At 39.6% G+C, this 20,270-nt stretch overlaps 1 protein-coding gene across 4 annotated transcripts; it reads left to right on the top strand.

The window, feature by feature from the left end:
- Positions 1 to 502: 502 nt before the first annotated feature.
- Positions 503 to 13,292, top strand: U2AF1 (U2 small nuclear RNA auxiliary factor 1). Of its 4 annotated transcripts, XM_006893940.1 has the most exons (9): positions 503 to 577; positions 4,107 to 4,194; positions 6,727 to 6,793; positions 7,619 to 7,685; positions 11,347 to 11,396; positions 11,538 to 11,636; positions 11,857 to 11,990; positions 12,269 to 12,361; positions 13,011 to 13,292. In XM_006893940.1, exons 5-9 carry the CDS (start codon positions 11,367 to 11,369, stop codon positions 13,156 to 13,158), a joined length of 504 nt encoding a protein of 167 aa, XP_006894002.1. In that variant the 5' UTR covers positions 503 to 577; positions 4,107 to 4,194; positions 6,727 to 6,793; positions 7,619 to 7,685; positions 11,347 to 11,366; the 3' UTR covers positions 13,159 to 13,292. The 4 variants fall into 4 exon arrangements, with proteins under 4 accessions (XP_006894002.1, XP_006893999.1, XP_006894000.1 ...); XM_006893937.1 differs by lacking the exon at positions 6,727 to 6,793 and having other exon boundaries at positions 509 to 577; XM_006893938.1 differs by lacking the exon at positions 7,619 to 7,685 and having other exon boundaries at positions 509 to 577.
- The last annotated feature ends 6,978 nt before the right edge of the window (positions 13,293 to 20,270 follow it).

The following is a 20,270-nucleotide window of genomic DNA, read 5'->3' as shown; positions in this document are numbered from 1 at the left end:
AAGTCTAAATGAAGCGTTCCCCTTTCTTCTGGGACAGAAAGGGGTTGCCGCGGCTCAACTCTGCAGAGGCAGGAGCTAGGAGCGAGATAAAAGGTCCTTAAACGGGAGCAAAGTTACGGGGTGGAGGGAATTCCGGACAGAAAGGGCGCAGGAAAGGCAACTTTATTTCTGAGTACGCTCAGCAAGGAGCTGGGTTTCCGTGGAGACCGGTTTAAAACCTCCTTGTGTGAGTGCTCCGGCCTGACCCACTAGGCCCGATCCCACGTGAAGCGCTTCCACGCAGCGAGCCAGCACTATCCAGGGCCCAAAGAGCGTAACAGCGCAGTAAGTCAGGCTGGGTGCGCACGGCACGCGAGACAGGCCTACGCGCGCCACTGGCCCGCACACACAGACATCGCGCCCATTGATTGGGCAGCTACGTCATGTCGTAGGGGGCGGGGAGAGCGTCGTCGCTTCCAGTGACGTAGCCTTAAGCGTCGAGCCGTGTCGGCGGCATTGGCATCGCCAGCGGTGTCAGCGTCGAATGGTGGGAAATGGCGGAGTACTTGGCCTCCATTTTCGGCACTGAGAAAGACAAGTGAGTGAAAGCAACCAGATATCTGGGGCCGAGGAGGCGGCGGGGAACGGGCGAGCGGGGCTTCCGGGGCGCCGAGGCAGGGCTCAAGCTGGTTGAGGAAGCCACGGAAGGCGGCGGCGGGAGGATGAGGCGGTGTGGCTGGGTGGGGGGGGAGGGGAACGGACGGCGGGAAGTGGCGGCGGCCCTCCTGGCCCAGAGCGCACTTTCCGGGCATACACAGCGTTTTGGGGTCTCTTAGGAGGATGAATAGAGTCCTCAGGAGTGACCGACGGGAAGCTGGGACCGTGGCGCCAACGTTCCGCCCCGGCGCGTCCGCCCTCAGGGCAGCTTGGGCTGCTCTGGGTGCTCCGGTGCGGTTGGGTGGGAGTTGAGGCGCTGAGGCAACTCCTAGGTCGCCGCGCCTTTTCAACCCTGGCGAAGCCTCTCCCACGTCTGATCACCTCCTGCCTGTTTTGTTTTTAGGCGACCCTGGTCTCCGTGTTTGCAAGCACTCTTAAGTTGCTTTAAGCTGTAACGAAGTTAGCTTTGTGACGGTACACCCACACAAAAATTAAAAAAAAAAATATTAAGGCAGTTTTGAACAATTTCTATTTTACAATGTTTCGTAGGGCAAAGATGGCCATTATTAAGTCGCTAAATAATTAGAGATCGTAGTAGTTGGAAGTGTTCCACTTAAAACACCCAAGTTATTTTGCACTTTTTAGCGATGATAAGGCCTTTGATGGGCGCTTTTGGATGTGACTCTTTTGTGTCATTGGAAATCTGTTAACTACCAGATAAAAGCTAATGCTTGCTTTTAACACTTTTGCGTGCATAAGATTCCCCCCCCGCCCCCCAAGTTTTCTAATCGTATACTAAGTAATTTCCTCTTAACGTGTGTTCCTTTCCCTTGGGTGGATGACGTTTAGGCTACAGGGAATATCTTCAGACAGTTTAAAAGAGTAATTCTTACTTTGGAAAACTAAATACTAAGCATTTGGTTTAGTTACTGCCTTGAGATTTTTCGGAGTTCTCAAAAGCAAATGAAAGTATTTTTAATGGTAAGACTTTAGTCATTCATTATATTTTTAATAACTTTTTTTTCAGATACTATTTTTTCTCCCCAGGATGATTTCTTCTTTGTAATACATATTTACATGTGATAGAATCTCCTCAATTGTTTGGAAGAAGGGGTTGTATGGTTAGCAAAATCAGCAGTCCAGAAACGTTGAGTCTACCAACTGTATACACTTTGGGGATACTCAGAGATGAGTAAAATGTGGTCCTGCTTTGAGGAACGGCACCCTTAATTTCACCACTTAGCTTACATGTATTGCTCTGACTCTTGTCCCATGGCTTTATTTCTTGCTCTTTTAAAAGATAATCTGGTGTTTTTGGTATCTCTGTAAATTTTGAGATTCATTCCAGGAATTTTGTTACTCTTCCAGGGTGTCTCCTGTAAAAGAAATATTTTTATTTGGAATGTGTGGATTTTTTTTTTTATTCTGTAATACTTTATCATAGTGAATTTTATCTTTTTTATAAACTTAAATGTTTTAATAAACAGTCAGAAAAGTTAGCTTTCCAATATAGCTTTCTTCTGTCTTATTTCAAGAAGGTATGGATTTTAGCTTCCAAGAAACAAGATCAACTCCTGAAAACTGAAGATGTTCGTACATGTAAACTTTTTCCTCTCCCTAATTTCATTAATAGAGAAAATGAGCTTGCTCTTCACTTTAGGTAACATTCTAAAGATAAGGTATTATTGTTAGTCAAGTTCCATAATACAAAGTAAGAACTGTAAGATAAGTTTAAAACTTTATATATTAATTTTCTATTCTGAGAAATTAAGCTTTCCCATCTGTTTTGCTACCTAATAAGTCAAGGCTTGGGAGTCTTTGTGGGAGTCTTAATTGCAGGGTAACCTTTCTACCTACATAAGTTAAATCTTTAATGAGATCCATCTCATGTGGTTTTCTAATTCACAGACCTGCAAAACTATCTGATAACCACTGCCATGGTGGCTTGATTGATTGCTTTTATTTGTTCTGCATAGTTGAGGCATTTAAAGCTTCTAAGACAGGGCTCATGATATATCTTGGAGAAAGTGCAACCAGCGTGTTCCCTTAGAGGCAAGAATGGTAAAGCTTTGTCTTATATTTTGGGCATGTTGTTAAGAGAGGCCAGTCTTTGGAAAGAAATTATGCTTGAAAAAGTGGAAGGTCAGTGAAGGAGAGGAAGACCCTCAACAAAATGAATCTACACAGTGGCTATAGCAGTGGGCTCTAGTATATCAGTGATGATAACACAAGAAAGGGCAAGAGGCAGATCTGTTGTTAGAGAGTTGATATGAGTCTTAGTCTTCTCAGTGCCTAACAACATTGATAGTTGAAGGAAGGATCCCTGGTGACACAAGTGGTTAAGCACTCAACTGCTAACCCAGAAGTTAAACCCACTAGCTATTAGGCAGGGGAAAATGTATCAGTCTTGTTTCCACGAAGATTTTCGTCTTGTAATACCTGTGAATCTGTTCTTTTCTGTCATAATAGAATTGTTAGGAGTTAGTGAGGGGTTCTGGTGGTTCAGTGGTAAGGAGTTGTACTACTAACCTAAAGACATGCAGTTCAAATCTACCAGCTGCAACATGGGAGAGTTTCCCCCTCACTGTTTACTACCTCTAAAAACCTGCTGGAGGATCAGTCATGAGTTGGTTCCAACTCTATGATACCTAACAACAGTAATTAGTGGAGAAAGATAGGCAGTCTCCATGTGTGATCACAGCTTTTGAAAACTCACTGAAGGCTCAGCTAGAGCCATATTAACTCAGTGGCAATGAATTAAGAATTTTTTTGGTTTAAATAAGAAGTCAGTGAGCTTGTGTGTGCATAAGGACAGTTGTTTATCCTGAAACCAGGAGTTATTTAGTTCAGATCTGTTTTGGAAATTTCCTACTGGTCTGATATGGGTGAATGAACATGAACCTTTTTCTTTTCTTTCTTTTTTTTTTTTTTAAGATAGTAATAGCATTTAATGGGCACTGTGTGTGAAGCACACGCCCATTATATCTGATTCTTGAAACAATGCCAAGTTGGCATTTTCTCATTTTACAGATGGCATCTGAGACCCACAGAGGTAGGGGCTGTGTCCAAGCCCAGGCAGCAAATAGTCTGGAATCTTCACTCCTCATTCTAGGGTCTAAAAGAGGGGATCATAGTGAGAGATGAGAAAGATATATTGGATGAAATTTCGTTTTAGGCTAATTTAACACTCCATTTATGAGAAAATAGAACAGAGCAGACAGTGTATGTTGAAGTTGAAAGATTTAGAATGGGTTGGTGTTTTTTTTTTTCCTGGAAATGGTAACATGTTTCGAGAAATGGAAATTAAATTTAAGTGATGCTAAAACACTAGCGAGGAGAGGATGGTGCATACCACCAAAATACTGTTTTATGAGGTAAAAGACGTTTGCTAGGACATATTATGTTATTGACATTTCCATCTGCTTCTGTATTTTCTCAGCAAAATAATCAGCTCTTATTTTCCCTTACAGAGTCAACTGTTCATTTTATTTCAAAATTGGAGCATGCCGTCATGGAGACAGATGCTCTCGGTTGCACAATAAACCGACCTTTAGCCAGGTTTGTTTGTTTTTTCTTTTTTTTTTTCTTTCTGTTTCCATGTAAAGTATCATAACGTGGTTTTTGAGGCAGTTGTTAATTTCCATGTTGCTAAGTTTGGGGTTTTTAATTTTTTTTTTTTTTGGTATTTTGTTTCCTCTCTTTAGTTGTTTAATTTTCCATTAGAGTTCATCAGTGAATAGTTGTTTTTGTTAAGTATATATGAGGCAGGTGAACTTTTTCTTCACTTCCTAAGCCCTTCTGGCCAGAAAATTAACAAACCAACTCTAGTCCACCTAGAAGATTCGAGAGCACTATGCTTTGTTGCCGTAATGAGAAAAACTTTAAAAAGTACTGCATTAGTTGGCGTGGTTCTTAATGTTTGTGCATTGGTGATAACTGGTATTAACTGCCCTGATAAATACCTCTTTTAAATAGCCTAAGTGTGCTAGTGACCAAGCTGGCTTATTCAGGCTCTTTCCCAGACGTAGATGCAGAATGGCCTTCTGGTCTCAACAGAGGTAATATGCCCTCCTTAAAAGAGGTGCTTGTGTGGTTTTCACCAGACCCATCATGTTGTGCTCTCAGGACTGAGGGTGAGAGTGGTCTGTACTGTTGGATGTGTCCCCCCTCTGAGATCCATGTTAAAGAATCAGGAGGTTGTCGTTTCTTTTACAAGAATAGTTTAATATTAAAAGATAGGTAATTACTTTAAACTAGGAACTTTAATCATAACATATATATTCACTCAATTAAAAGATGCCCATTATCTTGGGCTTACATCTGCTGACTTCAGGCCACTCAAAAAAATGTGATTTTAATCCTCTGCTCATTAAAATAATGACAGTGGTTTACATTCTAATGATCATTGATTAAAAGGTTAAAGTACCTCTTGCAACAGAAAGTTCCAAAAGTTTGTAGACTCTTAAGAATTTGCAAATCTGCTTTTAACTTTTTCTGAGCTGAAGTTTGGGGAGCGCCTTGTAGCTCACCTTAAAATCTCAGTATTTGGTTCTTGTCTGTATCTTTTGGAACAAGCTGGATTTTGCCTTTGAGTATACTTCCTGTTTTACCAAAATAAGTATTTTTTGTGCCTTTTAAGTATGTAGGAAAACTAAATGATTGGATGTAAGTTAGAAGGAAGATGTTGGTAATACCCAATTTAGGCCCATAGATACACTCCCCAGTTACTTTTGATTACCACACAGTATAACTAGAATTTGGCTTTTTAATAGATTGAGTGCTTGGCTTTTTAATAGATTGAGAAGTCTGTCAAAACCATTGATGGGATCAATACGCATGTTACTTTAGCATTTTATTTTTATTTGCTCTGTGAGTTAGTTGGTTTTATGTAATCCTAGCTACCCTCCCCTAATTGTACTGGAACTTTAAGTGAAATTCCTTCTCATCAGGATTGTCATCCTTTAGTGACTCCAGTTAATCATTCTGTGAATGAAGTTGGCTCTAAGGAGTTGCTTGGGAGAGGGAAAGACCAAATGGGCGATAGATCCCAAGATAAGAATATATTTTTCCTGTAAGTTGAAGTATGTAGCCCACTACACTCTACCTGGGGGAGTTTCTAGTTAGCCAACATTTGATGGAGTAGCTCTCCTCTCATAGCTGCCTACTTTACAACAGAGGTAGGAATTGCACTAACTGATTTTGTAAAACCACACAAAGAACTGGTTTTTACACCTTTTAGGGGGAATAAGCATTTCTTTTTCTCAATCATACAGTTACTGATTCAGCTTTTAAGTGTCTGGCATATTTCCATGTGAGGTTGGTTGGTTTTTGGTGTTTTTTTTATTTTAAGCTTCTTAAGATGATATGGACATTTAAGATTAATGTAATATATTAGCTTACTAACTTAAACGTGGTTTGTTTTTTCAGACTTGATTTTAAGAAGAACTGTACTGTAAGGTTTAAAGTCCGCCTGATCCAGTTTAAAGCACAAAGGCTAACAGGATGTTTTTTTCTTAAGAAAAGGATCAGAAAAGGCAAATACTTTAAGCTATTGTATTATGTAAACAGAGATCCCACTAAGAAAGTGTAATTATGACAGTCAGGTATCCAGTCAAAAGTTCAGAGACCTGTTTGATACGCTTGTTTTGTAAGAGACCAGAGAACATCAGTGTATTGCATAAGGTGAATTATGCCTTTGGTTTTTAAAATGACTTTGTATGAAGAATATGATTATACAATGTGAATTTTTAGACATACTGTTGTCTCTGTAGCTTGAAGTACCAAAAAAATGTAAGTGTTCTCATTCTTTATCTTGTATTGAAACACTTTTAATATTAACAATGTGGGACTTCTCAAAATAGCAATTTTAATTTCTTCCTGGTTGCTGGCTGACTTGACCTAAGTCACTGTTCAAACTCTGTTTTCATAATATGATGGTTTTGGTGGACTCTTCAGAAGACACATGGCTGACTTGCGGGAAAAAAACCACACAAACGTTTAGCCATTTGCAAACAAGTTGTCTCTTTGCAATTGTCTAATATATGCACAGCAGCCAGTAGAATTCCCCTTTTTATTTTTTTTTCCCCGCAGACCATCTTGATTCAAAACATCTATCGTAATCCCCAAAACAGTGCACAGACGGCTGACGGCTCACACTGTAAGTCCCACAGTTGGAGAAATTTTTTAAAGAGAATGATGTTAAAGAGCCCACTCTTAATTGAGACAGACCATGTTGTCTTCTGAGCTGCTGACATAGAGCTGTTGCAAACAGGACAAGGTGATGGAACTCCTTGGCGCACACAGCAAGAACTTGGTACTTGGCAGTGTTCACAGGCTTTTCTGGGGAAGTTCACTAGTCGGGCCTCTTCCTTTGATTGGCATTTGTAAAATAGGAGGTGGTCCGCTGATGTGAAATATTCTTTAACGTGATTAGCCAGTCATTGGTCTTTACAGTGACAGAATCCCTGGCATTTATTAAGTTCTTTCTGTAAAATTTTTAAGTCTTAGGAATATTTAGGAATCAAAAAGGTAAGTTACCCAATAAATGTGGGTTTTATTTCACCATTAATTTTTTTCTCTCTAGGAAGTGGAGATTTCATGATACGTGATTATTGTATTTCACCAATATAGTGTTTTATCAACTGTCTGTAGACGGTTGGTCTTCTTTCTCAGTTATTCATGAGAAATTTTCTAATATCTAAGAGTGATTTGTTGGCACTCCTAATTGGGTTAGGATTGTGAATTGCAGTGTTTTACGTTAAACTGAAATACAATATAAGCATATTATGAGATCTCTGTTATAGTGCAGTGTTAGGGTATTTCAAGACAGCCATCAACTAAGAGACAACATCTCTGCTTCCAAAAACAATAACTTGCTCTCTTTTCAGCACTGAATCTTATCTGAAGCGATCGACAAAGTAGACCGGTGAAGTGTTTAAATTTAATTTTCCATAATATAAAGTTGTTGCGTTTTGTATTTCAGACTATTGCCCTCTTGAACATTTACCGTAACCCTCAAAACTCTTCCCAGTCTGCTGACGGTTTGCGCTGTAAGTTCTTACAAGTTCCTTCCCTGGTTCCCTGGACTTGCGTGTCAGAGCTCAGTGTCAACTCAATCTGGTCTGCGTTGTAGTGTAAAGGACCACGTTGTGTTAAAAATAGCAAGCTTTTGTCCTATTTACACCACTTCCCACTTTTCCCTTGAAAACCTCTGGTGTTTGATCTCCCATCCCCACTTATGTTTAAAAGGGAAAAAATAATGAACTTGAAAACATGCCCTTTCAAAGTTTGGTGCTGCCATGGCTCTTCTTTTACTGTGGCCATCATTATAGAATAGACTTGGAGTTGCTCTTCCTCCTTAAGAAAGACAGGATTTGAAAGTTAGTTTCACTTTAATATTCTTCTGTTGTTTTGAAATTATTTTTCAGATTAAACACTGCTTTGGAAGTCACACTTTAAGAGCCTTGTTCTATTTTTTCCTTAAAGAGGGTCCTCCAAGTTACATTGCCCATGAATTTTCCTCACCAGCAGCCCTATACCCTGACAGAGCACACCATTTTGTTTGTTTGTTTGTTTGTTTATTTTAGAAAACTAACTTCTCCAGCTTTAGGATTTTGTTTACTGCACTTCAGAAATGTAGAGTACTTGATAGGGAAGTAAGTCTAAATTGGGCATTTATTAGTCATTACCCAATTTTTTCTGTGTGGGCAAAGAGCAGATGTAGCTTGTGGCTATTAGATCAATTGAAAAGTAATTTCTTAGAAAACAGACTATAGATTGCAATCATTGGCGAGTTTAAAAATTTTAATTTTTAGAATTGATTCCTCTGTGAGTATATGAAAATAAATCACCTGGATTATAACCATCAACCGGTCCAAATCCAAAAGATGGGTGTGTCTCATATACCTATTTGTTATAAAGCAATAAAAATTAATACAGATCCTATTAGAAGGTACCTAAATTGAATGCATCCTCAGTTTCTAAGGTAAAATGGCCCCTGTGGCCACTGGCACTCAAGCTGGCCCAGAGACTGGGAAAGATAAGCATCATCGCACACACGTACACAGACATTCTTAAGGGCAGGGTTTCCTTATTTTTCCTGCTGAATATCTCTTGATATTAATTACTTGGCAGTTGTCAAGTGCATTGAGATGACTGACAATAATGACTTTATGACAGTAGGTCTCTCCTGTAGAGTTTTCTCAACTGTAATCTTTACATGGGCAAATTGTCAGGCTTTCTCCCATCCCGAAAGGCCACTGGGTGAGGCAAGAACATTTCAACAGCCAACTTTTTCTTGGTAGTGCCATGCCTATCCAAGCATTTTTTTCCTTACTTGATGGTTGTTGTTGTGTACTCTCAAATTGGAGTTGACCCATAGCTGATTCTCTAGTGTGTTTTCAGAGCCTGTAAATGATAGAAGAGCAGATTGCCTGTCTTTCTTCTGCAGAGCTGCTGGTGAATTTGAACCAAGTATTTCTGGGTGGCAGTGCAATTCCTTACCACTAGGCTACCAGAGCCCTGTAGAATTAATTTCTTTCCCAAAATTTGATGACAGCAGGATTATTTGGTAACCCTTGGTTTAAAATACCTAGTTTGGGGGCATTTTATGTTCTTGTTTATTCTTTACAGAAATAAGATCAGTAGGTGGAGGGAAATGTTTAAATATGGAATTACTCAAATAATTTTTCTAACAGTACTCAGAGGCAAAAATGAAATGAAAAGTAGGCAACTAAGTAATAACTTTTTTGCCCTTATTGTTTTACTTGGGGACTGTGTATGTATTATTTACTGTGTGTTAGTTTTCTTTGTGTCTTTATTTGCAGTTTATAATACTCTTGTTTTTCTTGTGCTACAAAATAAAAATTTAGCTGTTACTATATAAATTCTGGGATCAAGCAAAATTGTTTTACTACAATTTAGAAAGAAAATCAGCATAAGCTGATGAACCGAAATATCTGACATAATACCCTTGGATAAGATTTTATCCAGCTAGATTCAAATTCCTAAAATCATTTTCTCTTTTTAACATTGCCTTTTGTGTGTTTAAAGAATTAGATTTATATGCTTAATTGTAAATAAGAATCCCAATTTAAGGATATTTCTCTAAGAAAATTGTTTTTGTTTAGTCTTTATTGTATTTGCCTTTCAAATCATTGTGATTGATTTCCAAAATTTGAGGCAAAAATATACTTGCCTACCAAGTCTCTTTCACATAGTAACTTTCTGGAAGTGGATTTAAACATTAAAATTTGCCCTTGGGAATTTGCTTCACTTTTTTCCATGTTTAGAACTTGATTTCTACTAAAGGAAAAAGAGGTATTAGTGATAGCGTTAAAATTTGGGCATACTGTTGGTCAGCAATGAGTTGTATTTAATACAGCCGGTAAGGGTCAGGTTTAAAAGGCGTCTGGATTCTTGGAAATTAAAAAAAAAAAACAACACAAAACTAAAATGTGTCAAAAACAGCACCCCACCCCCTGCCAGTAGTTTTTAATCCAAAACCAAACTCACTGCTGTCAATCATTTCCAACTCGTAACTCTGCATTGGGTTCCAAGGCTATAAATCTTTAAGGGAATAAATTACCTCTTTCTCCCTTTGAGCATCTGGTAGATTGAAACCATTGACCTTTCAGTTAGCAGCCCAATACAGAACTCTTTTTAAGGCTGAATAGGTTTCAGTTGATTGAAAGTTGCTCAAGAGTTTCAGCTCAAAGACTGAAAGGGTCTTCAAAGTTAACTGTGGTATAGTTGCTCAAAGATAGCGTCAACATTATACAAGAAGCCCTCGTAGGTAGACTATTCCATAAGAATTCAGACTCCTTAACCCCAGAGCCTTCAGTCACATCCAGGAGTCTGGGCTGTGGAAGATAAAACATGGTGCGACTGGGTTGGCCCAGTATTTGGAACATCAGCTTATAGGCATACCTACTTTGTTATTCCTCAGATATATGTTAAGAAGGCTCTAGGATTTGAATGGTAAAATTTAGTAAAAATGTTAATGAGTATAAAAAGGAAATTTTATAAAATTGACTAAAGCCATGGACTTGATTTCACATGTTGACTACAAAGAAGAAGAAATTTGATGAAGATAATTTTGGAATATAAAACAAGAATGCTTGCTTCAACAAAGCACTGTAACTTTCCCTTTACACAGGGGCATCCTAAATATACTGTAAATGGTGCCTGGTAATTATGCCCTACTGAGTTTCTTGTTTGGGTTTTAATCGCATCAGAAAGAATTTTACAGCATTATGTGTGGCTTCTAATCTGTAAAAGAAACTGGCTAGGAACATAGCTTTTAGTCACTGGCCTTGATTTGAACCTTCACCTTAATAAAGAAAAAAAAGAAATTGTGATTACTTAGCTCTTATACTAAAACTTAAAGAATACTTCCTTTTGAAGTATTTTTGAGAGTCAGCTTTTGACTCACACTTAATGTGGCCCTTTGATGCTGATTAAAACTTGCTGGGTTTCACTATCTGATATGGCCAAAATTGAGACTGTTTTGAGGGGAATTTTAAAATCTTACCACACTTTTAAGATTTTAACAAGTAGGTGGTATTGCAGTATCTTCAGTGCTCCAGTAGAGTGAAACTTTGTTGTGTTTTCTCTTTAGATAATATGAGTTAATTATAGCAGTTTGAATTTTAGCACAGAAGCATTGTTCTTCCTCCATGTTCTGACCAACAAGATTTCTGTTGTTTCCAGGTGCCGTGAGCGATGTGGAGATGCAGGAACACTATGATGAATTTTTTGAGGTAAGATACTCTTTGACACTGATAGAGCTTTCACTTGTGTTTGGAAAGAATCAAGGTTTTTTAATTGAACATGAGTTTATGTTCCATTACACATTTGTGTTTAAATTATCCAGGTCCTTAAACCTGTTTTCCTTTCTTTAGGAAGTTTTCACAGAAATGGAGGAAAAGTATGGAGAGGTTGAAGAGATGAACGTCTGTGATAACCTTGGAGACCATCTAGTTGGAAATGTGTACGTCAAGGTAAGAGTAAGGCTACAAGTAGAGCTTTGTGTAATGACTGGCCAACACTGAGTAAGGGCTAGTTGCAGTTGATAGTGAATTGTAAATAAAGCTATCTGGTTCTTAATATTGACTTTGAGCACAAATCATATGCAACCAAGCACATATATACTTGGATAAGTAGTTGAAATTATTAGTAGTTAAAGTGTGAGTAGCAAGCATTTTTGTATTGTCTTTTTAGTTTCGTCGTGAAGAAGATGCAGAAAAGGCTGTGATTGACTTAAATAACCGCTGGTTTAATGGACAACCGATTCATGCAGAGCTCTCCCCTGTGACTGACTTTAGAGAAGCCTGTTGCCGCCAGTATGAGATGGGGTGAGTAAGGTGACTTCATGATAAGAAATTACACTGTCAACCCAGGGGCAGGAGGTTTGATTCCACCAGCCACTCCATGGGAGATAGATGAACAGTCTCCTGTGTGATTTTCTTCCTCTCAAAACCCGCTGGAGCGTCAGCTGTGGGTCAGTTCTATTTGGAAGGTACATAAAAATAAGAAGCTTGGAGGTGCAGCAAAGAAAGCTTGGGTGCATGCGTGTGAGAAAGAACAAATTGTCATACATGCCCCATGATAATGAACTAATTTCTGTCCACAGAGAGTGTACACGAGGAGGCTTTTGCAACTTCATGCATTTGAAGCCCATTTCTAGAGAATTGCGTCGGGAGTTGTATGGCCGACGTCGTAAGAAGTGAGTATTGGAATATGTCAGTTGTAAGCTTAATTTCCCTCTCTCCCACCCCCCAGAGGTACTGATTAAAATGGTATTTATTTTGAAATAGAAATATAGCCTCCTTGAACACAAACATTTGCAGGGAGAGGCCTCAAAATCTTTCTTCTCAATCCTAGAACTAAAGCAAAGAAATAAAGTAAAATGAGAAATCATTGGAAGTCGGATAAGGAAGCTACAGAATACAGTTAGATTCAAAAAGTACTTTGGTATGGAGTATTATTCCTCTTAAGGGGTAGGGGGTGTATTTTAATGCTGCGTTATTTTTAGTTCAATTTTTTTTGTTATTACTGGGAACCACCAAGCAGAATCTGACATACTGAATGAAATCTTTGGTTCAGAATTGTGAAAATTCAGTCACAGTTTCAGCAAGTGTTTTTAATTGACTCATAGTGGTATTGAATTTCAATCTTGGAAATAGCATGCCTTTTCACTTTTAAGATGCACCTTTTGTCCCTTCTGTTCTTCTGAGGTTGAGGCATGTCATACCAATACGGCTTGTTATTAGTGGACATTTTCCCCCCATGTCATCAAGTGTTGAGCAGTAATGAGCCTTGTGTTGCACCTTTTTGCTCCTTGTACAAACAGTTTTCTCTCTGTTCGTGTGCAGGCATAGGTCTCGATCCCGGTCTCGTGAACGTCGGTCCCGGTCGAGAGACCGTGGTCGTGGAGGAGGTGGTGGTGGCGGCGGCGGCGGAGGTGGCCGGGAACGTGATAGGCGGCGATCCAGAGATCGGGAGAGATCTGGACGATTCTGAGCCATGCCGTTTTTACCGTATGTCTGCTAGAAAGTGTTGTAGTTGATTGACAAAACCAGTTCATAATGGGAATTTTTTTTTAAAAAACAACAAAAAACACAAAGATGGGTTTCTGAATAAAATTTGTAGTGATACAATAGTCTTGGTCTGATTTATTTATTTTGAGAAATTTTTTCTTTATAAACCTGCCAACCATTCATTCTCATCAAGGTTAATGTCCAGTGAACTCTCTAATTAGGTCAAATCTAAATGCAACTGTGGATATAAGATTAAGCTTTTGATGAAAAATTCACTTAGTAGAAGTTAAACCTTGTTACCTATATATTAACCAGTGGGTCAGAATTTCTCCTGTACTTCTTCTATTCATTAGACTACCATAAAGAAGCTGGGGAAACGAATTTACTTAGTTTCTGTTACTATGGTGTTTACTCCAGCTTATGGTGACTCAGTATGTAAGTGACTACTTTTTAGGGATTTCATTGGCTAATTTTTTTTTTTAATGGAGCCTCAGTCTTCCAAGATTACCTCTGTTTGGACTTGAGCGCTCACATTTTGGGGGTTAACCACTTGCACCACCCATGAACATTGTTAGGTTCCATTGAATCCACTCCAACCCTTGGCAGCCCTGGGTGCTACCAAAGCCTCGGATCTATGCCATCCAAACAAACCTGGATTATTCAGGTTCACTCCTCTAGTTACTCTGTCAGTCCATCTCATTAAGTGAAGAAGTCCTTGACAGCAGATTACATCCAATGCAATAGACCATTTGATTGCTTGACTCCACTTCATAGATGCTGATTATGGATCCAAGTAAAAAGGAAATAACTTTATTATGATGATAGTGATTATTGGTCCAGTGATGAGGATTTTTGTTTTCTTGATACTAAGACCCGATGATTTCTATTTAGAATCCATACTGAAGTACTTTGATCTTCAAGTAAGTGCTTCAAGTTCTTTCCACTTTGGCAAACAAGGTCTGCATATCACAGATCATTGATCCATCCTCCAACCCTGATGTTTCGTTCTTCATAGATTATAATTTAACCAATCTGCTCAGCATGTAAATTGAATATATGTGATGAAAGGATACAACCTTGCTACAGACCTTTCTGTAATTTAACTCATGCATTATCCTTTGTTCAAATAACCTTGGTTTATGTCTAAGTTCATCATGAGCATTTAAGTATTCTGGATTGCTATTCTTGGTAATAACCATTTTTGTAGTCCACACAATGTCTACCCAGTAAAAGCAACTTTCTGGTATTTTCTGCTTTTCAGTCAAAATAGATATAATATTAGCCATGATGTCCCTTCCACGTAATCTGCTGAATCCAACTTGAATCTGTAATCACTTTCAAGATTCTATTTGAGTGTGGATTAATATAATTTTTCATTCTGTTGTGTCATCTATTTTTGAAATAGGAACAGATACATCTTCCAGTTGGTCAGGGTGGCGGAGTACAACTCACAGCGACCCTGTGAACAAGGACTGGCCCATTGCTATGATCACTGTCAGTCCATCTAGTTGAGGATCTTCTCCTCTTGCCAACCCATCACTTCAGGGAATAGCCCAAAGGATGCGAGCTGGTGCTTTGTCACATTGACCAGGATGAGAGAGTGCATGGTGCTACATCCATTTGTTCAAACGTTTCTATTGGTCTTTTCTGAGTGGAAGTTACTAAACAGTATCATTTATATCACCTGCAAGCACAATTCTACTGAAGATGATCCAAAAACTACTGGAACAGCACATCAACAGAACTGCCTGAAGTGCAGGCTGGATTTAGAATAGGCCATGGCACTAGGAATATTATAGCTAATATCAGATGAATCTTGACTGAAAGGAGTTCCAATGTGTTTCAGTGACTATGTAAAGCCATTTGTGTAGACCACAGCCAACTGGCTGGCTGAGAAGAATGGGAATCCTGGAGCACTTCATTGTGCTTAAGCAAAACTTGTATTTGGACTAGAAGGTGGCAGTCAGAAGAGAGCAAGGAAACACTGCATGATTCAAAATTGGGAAGGATATGTCCTTTCTCCATATCTTTAAAATCTATATGCAAAACATTTTGAGAGGCTGGGGTCTATGAGGAGAATTGTGACGTCAGGATTGGAAGAAGACTCATAAGCAATCTGCATTATGCAGATGACACAACCCTGCTTGTTGAAACTGAGGAGGACCTGAAGCACTTGCTGCAGAAGGTAAAGGACTGCAGCCTTCAATATGGATTGAATCTCAACATCAAGAAAACAGATTGTCACCACTGGGCCAGTTGGCAGCATCGTGATGGATGGTGCAGAGATTGCTGACAGCTTCAGTTTGCTTGGTTCTACAGTCAACACTCTTGGTACTAGCAGCCAGGAAATAAAAAGACGAATTGTATTGGAAAAGTCTGCTGTCAGAGACCTCTCCAGAGTACTGAAGAGCAACGATGTTGGTCTGGAGACTAAGGTGCACCTGATACAGGCCATGGTCTTTGCAAATACTCGCTATGCATTAGAAAGCTGAGCAGTGACTAGGGATGATGGAAAGAGAATTGATGCCTTTGAGCTGTGGGGCTGGAGAAGAGTTGAATATAGCATGGACTGCTGGAGAATAAGTTAGTCCTGGAGAAGGTGAAACCAGGCTACTCCTTGGAGACAAGGATTCTGAAACTTTAACTGACATACTTTGGACATGTTGCAAAGAGGGACCAGTCCTTGGAGAGGGACATGTTTGAGAGGGTGGAGGGACAGTGCAGGAGACGAAAACCCTTGAGATGGATTGATTCAGTGACTGGGGTAATGGGGGTAGGTGAGTCAGAGACAATAAGATTGGCACAAGATAGAGCAGGGCTTAGGGCTGTTGTACAGAGGGTCTCTGAGTCGCAGGTGACTCAAAAGCACATCACAATCTTCAGTACAGCTTGAGCTACCTTCAGTAGTAAAGTTCATTGCCATCCATCCAGAGCTGACCCTACAGCAGATTTTCAGAGGCTGAAGAGGAGAAAGCCCGTCTTTATCCTGCAGAACACTTGGTAAATTTGAACTGTTTGCATTTGCGTTGGCAGCATGGCTTCCCCACAAGGCCACCAGAGCTGGTTCTTAAGCTGCTTTCTGAGATGATTGAAGGTCATCCAGTTCTTTTTGGTACAATACTCCTATCTTTTGATACTTCATGCATTATTTAATATTTTGTTGTAGAATTTTTAGGGTTGCCATTTTGGCCTTTTTTAAAAAAAATTTGGGCCTTTTAAAAGTCCACATTTTTTGCACGTTTCCTTTTTATACCTTTTTTTCACTTCATTTTTTTCTTAAATTTTTATTTCAGTAAAAATTTACAGAGACTTTGGATTTCCATTCATTCATTGTTGCACTTTTCTCCCCTCCCTACCGTCCCCCATAGTACACTACCCTCTTGGAAAAGTAAAAGAAAAATTCTTTCATTGTTTTACAAACCCTCCCCACCCAGGTCCACTCCACTATGTTGCCTTCACTCTGGACTCCTGTCATGACAAAAATACCTAATGACATATCGCTTTTAAACAGTTTCCCCCCTCATCTGTTTCAATGCAGTATACATTATTGAACCCATCTTTATAATCTCTCCCCAACCCCAAGGTCAGTCCTGTTTTACAACAGTGGCACCATGCAGTATTTGTCCTTTTGTGACTGAGATATTTCACTCAGCATAATGTCCTCCAGGTCACCCATTTTGAATAATACTGCATGAGTTCCTTGTTTTTCAATGCAGTGTAGTATTCCATTGTGTGAATATACCACAGCTTCTCTATCCATTTGTTTGTTGATGGGCACTCAGGTTGTTTCCAACTCCTTGCTATTGTGACCAAAGCCACGATAAACATGGGTGTGCATCCTTTTTATACTTTTTACTATGAGCTGAATTCAACTCTCTTCTCCATGTTCTAGAACAAGTTACAGGGTCTTGAAACTTATTTTGGTCTTGTATTTTCTGTCTTTAATGACCCTTGGCTTCATGTATTATGTCCTTGATGTCATCTCTCTACTCTGGTTGGTACTGTTCATGGTATCATGATTGGTTTCTGAATTCAGGTAGGATAAACTCAAGGTCATTTTTTTTTTCCATTCTCATAGACTTAACGTACTTTACCTTCAGTTTGTTGTACCATATAAATAAGTGGTCTGTTCCACCGTCAGCCTCAACCTCTTCTGGCATATTGAGCATCTCCACTGTCTCATTGCATTTATGCAGTTTATTTGACTCCTATGTATTTCATCCTGTGAGGTCCGTGTGAATTGTTTTGTGTGTGTGTTGCTGGGTTTTTTTGTTGTTTCTTTTAGGAAAAGCTATTTATAGTTAATAAGTCAGTGGTATGAAATCCTGTGACATTGATCTCTGGCATCATTCTGTCACCAAGTCCACATTTTCCAACTGCCAGTCCTCTGTTTCCAATACATGCATTTCAGTCACCAGTTAGTGTATTTTGACTGCATGTTCAATCAATTTCAGAAGTTGGTGGAAATCCTCAGTTTCTTCATCTTTAGCTTTAGTGATTGGTACGTGTATTTGAATAATGGTCATTAATAGGTCTTCATTGTATGTGTAGGGATAGTGTCCCATCACTGACAGAGTTGTATTTTAGGATAGATCTTAAAATGTTCTTTTTGACAGTGACTGCAACACCATTCCTGTTTAGTTTGTCATTCCCAACATAGATTATAAGATCTGAATAAAAATGGCCAATACCAGTCCTTTTCAGTTCACATAAAGAATGATTGAATATCTATGTGTTCCATTTCACATTTGACAACTTCCAACTTTTATAGGTTTCTATTTCATGCATTCCATGTTCCAAAAGAACAAACAGGAAAGGAAGTGCAACCCTGGTGCTCCTCAGAGGCGAAGATGACAAAGCATCATCTCACATAGTTAGAGTGTGTTGCTAGGACAGGATATTCCTTGGAGAGGGACATCATCCTGGGAAAGGTGAAGCGGGATGAAAGAGAACTTCAGCTAGATAGATTGACACAGTGAGTGCAGCAGTGGGCTCCAGTGTGTCTGAGATGATGAGGACAGGACAGGGTTCAGATTGCTATGTGATGGACTCAGCAATACCTAACATGTCCTAGTTTTTATTGTTGCAGCTATTTCTCATTATGAGCCATGCCACATCAGCAGATGGAAGTTCTTCAGTGACCTAACCCCATGTGTTTAAGGTAGACTATAGATGTGGAGAAGGCAGCTCATCCCCAGGCGTCTGGGTGTTTCAAGAGTTTCATCTGCTCCTCTATTAGACAGCATGCTGGACTGTTCACCCTCATCTGTACATTTCTCACACTGCTAGTTTGCATGTTGCTGTGATACTAGACGCTGAACCACTGTTTTTTTAAATACCAGGATCACCCATAGTGAACATGTGGTGGCAGCAGAAATTCCAGATCAAGATGGACTTAAAAGGTCAGCCTGGCCTTCTAGTTCTGAAATAATGGACTCAATGATCTTGCGAATAGCAGCACAACATCTAGCATTTATGGAAAGTGAAAAAGAGGAAGAACTCAACAATGGATTGACACACTGACAGCAACAACGTTACTCAAATTTAGTATTACAGAAATGTCACAGGACTGGACAGCCTTGCTGTTACATGTAGCGTCTCATGATGGGACCTAGCAATCAGAACACATTATGGCTAGCATTGAGAAGAGCTCCCAGACACTTGTTCTCATGCAAAACATAGACCAAGAAGCTGTTGTCCAAACAGAGCAAAGGTTTAAAATCAGGAATGTATCCTTTATAACTATTCAATCTATATGCAGAAAAAAATCATTTGAAAAGCTGGACTCTGAAGAAGTATGTGGCATTAGAGGAAGACTCATCACAATCTGCATTATGCAGGTGAGTTGACACTACTGAAAGTGAAGATCAAAGGCTTCAGCCCTCGTTATGGATTGCATCTCTGCATCTCAATATCTATTTAATAAATCCTCACCAGTAGGCAACATCATGAAAGACGGAGAAGAGATAGAAATTGTCAAAGATTGCATCTTGCTTGGATCCATAATTTGCACCAACAGCCTGGAAATCAAAAGACAAGGTGCATTGTGCAAGTCTGCTGTCAGGAACCTCTACAAAGTGCTGCAAAGCACTGATCAGTGTGAAGTTCAAGGTACACCTGAACCAAACCATAATTTTAATTACTTGCTAAGCAGCTCAAAGTGGAAAGCAAGTAAGAGGAAGAATTGATGCCTTTGAGGTGTGTGGAAAAGAGGGCTGAATATCCCATGCACTGCCAGAAGGACAACTATATCTTGGAAAAGGTGGAGCCAGGGTGCTCCTTGGAAACAAAGATAGTGAAACTTTGTCTCACTTAACGTTGGGTATGTCATTAGGAGAGTCCAGTCCTTGGGAAAGGGTATCATGCTTGGAAAGGTGGAGGGAAAGACCCTCAACCAGGCGGATTGACACAAATGACTTAATGGTGGGCTCAAGTACGGTCAGGATACAGGAAGGTTCAGACCCATTGTTAATAGGGCCACTATGATTTATATTCCATTTGACAGCACAGCACTTCACTATAATCTTGATTAAAATACGCTTTCTGAACTCTTACCAGTGTTAACCTTTCATCTGCCCATGAATCTGCTTTACATACTTCTGAAGCCTGTATGATACATGACACAACATACAGCCCCCACTCACATGCCAATGTCTCACTGTTACTAGCTGCATCATCATGAAACTCAATTGGTGGCAGACCCCAAATCCCTAGAGTATGGATCTGCCTTTCTTTACATGTCTTCTATGCAGTGTAACGTCCTTCAGCCTTTTGGAACAATATTTGTTTTGGGTTTTTGTTGTTGTTGTTGTTTTTTATTGGGAAAAAACATATTGGGGGTACAAGGAGGTGAGGGTTGGGGGCAGAAGAGTGAGGATGGGCCAGGATGCAGTTGCAGAGCTGCACAGTTTGGTCGTTGGGGGGAGCAGGTGAAGGAAATAATGAGGGTCCAGAGGGGACCAGATACTACAGAGGAATGACAAGCATTTTCCAATGGTAATTAAACCAACTGTCTTATTGATTTGGGAATTGGATGCCAACTCTCTGGCTTCTTCACGCTGAACAGGGGCGTAGATGTAAAGGGGGGAAGGGAGG

Source organism: Elephantulus edwardii, unplaced genomic scaffold (genome assembly GCF_000299155.1).
Source record: "Elephantulus edwardii isolate Elephantulus edwardi_28Jun2011 unplaced genomic scaffold, EleEdw1.0 scaffold00133, whole genome shotgun sequence".
Taxonomy (NCBI): Eukaryota; Metazoa; Chordata; class Mammalia; order Macroscelidea; family Macroscelididae; genus Elephantulus; species Elephantulus edwardii.
The sequence above is the reverse complement of the archived record's forward strand: the minus strand, read 5'-3'. Positions and strand labels throughout refer to the sequence as shown.

Bases quoted from the DNA above. Each gene is read 5' to 3' on its own strand.
- U2AF1 (XM_006893937.1), top strand. From the start codon at position 534: ATGGCGGAGTACTTGGCCTCCATTTTCGGCACTGAGAAAGACAA. The intron at 11,397-11,537 runs GTAAGATACTCT...TCCTTTCTTTAG, and splicing joins ACTATGATGAATTTTTTGAG to GAAGTTTTCACAGAAATGGA. The intron at 11,991-12,268 runs GTGAGTAAGGTG...TTCTGTCCACAG, and splicing joins TGCCGCCAGTATGAGATGGG to AGAGTGTACACGAGGAGGCT.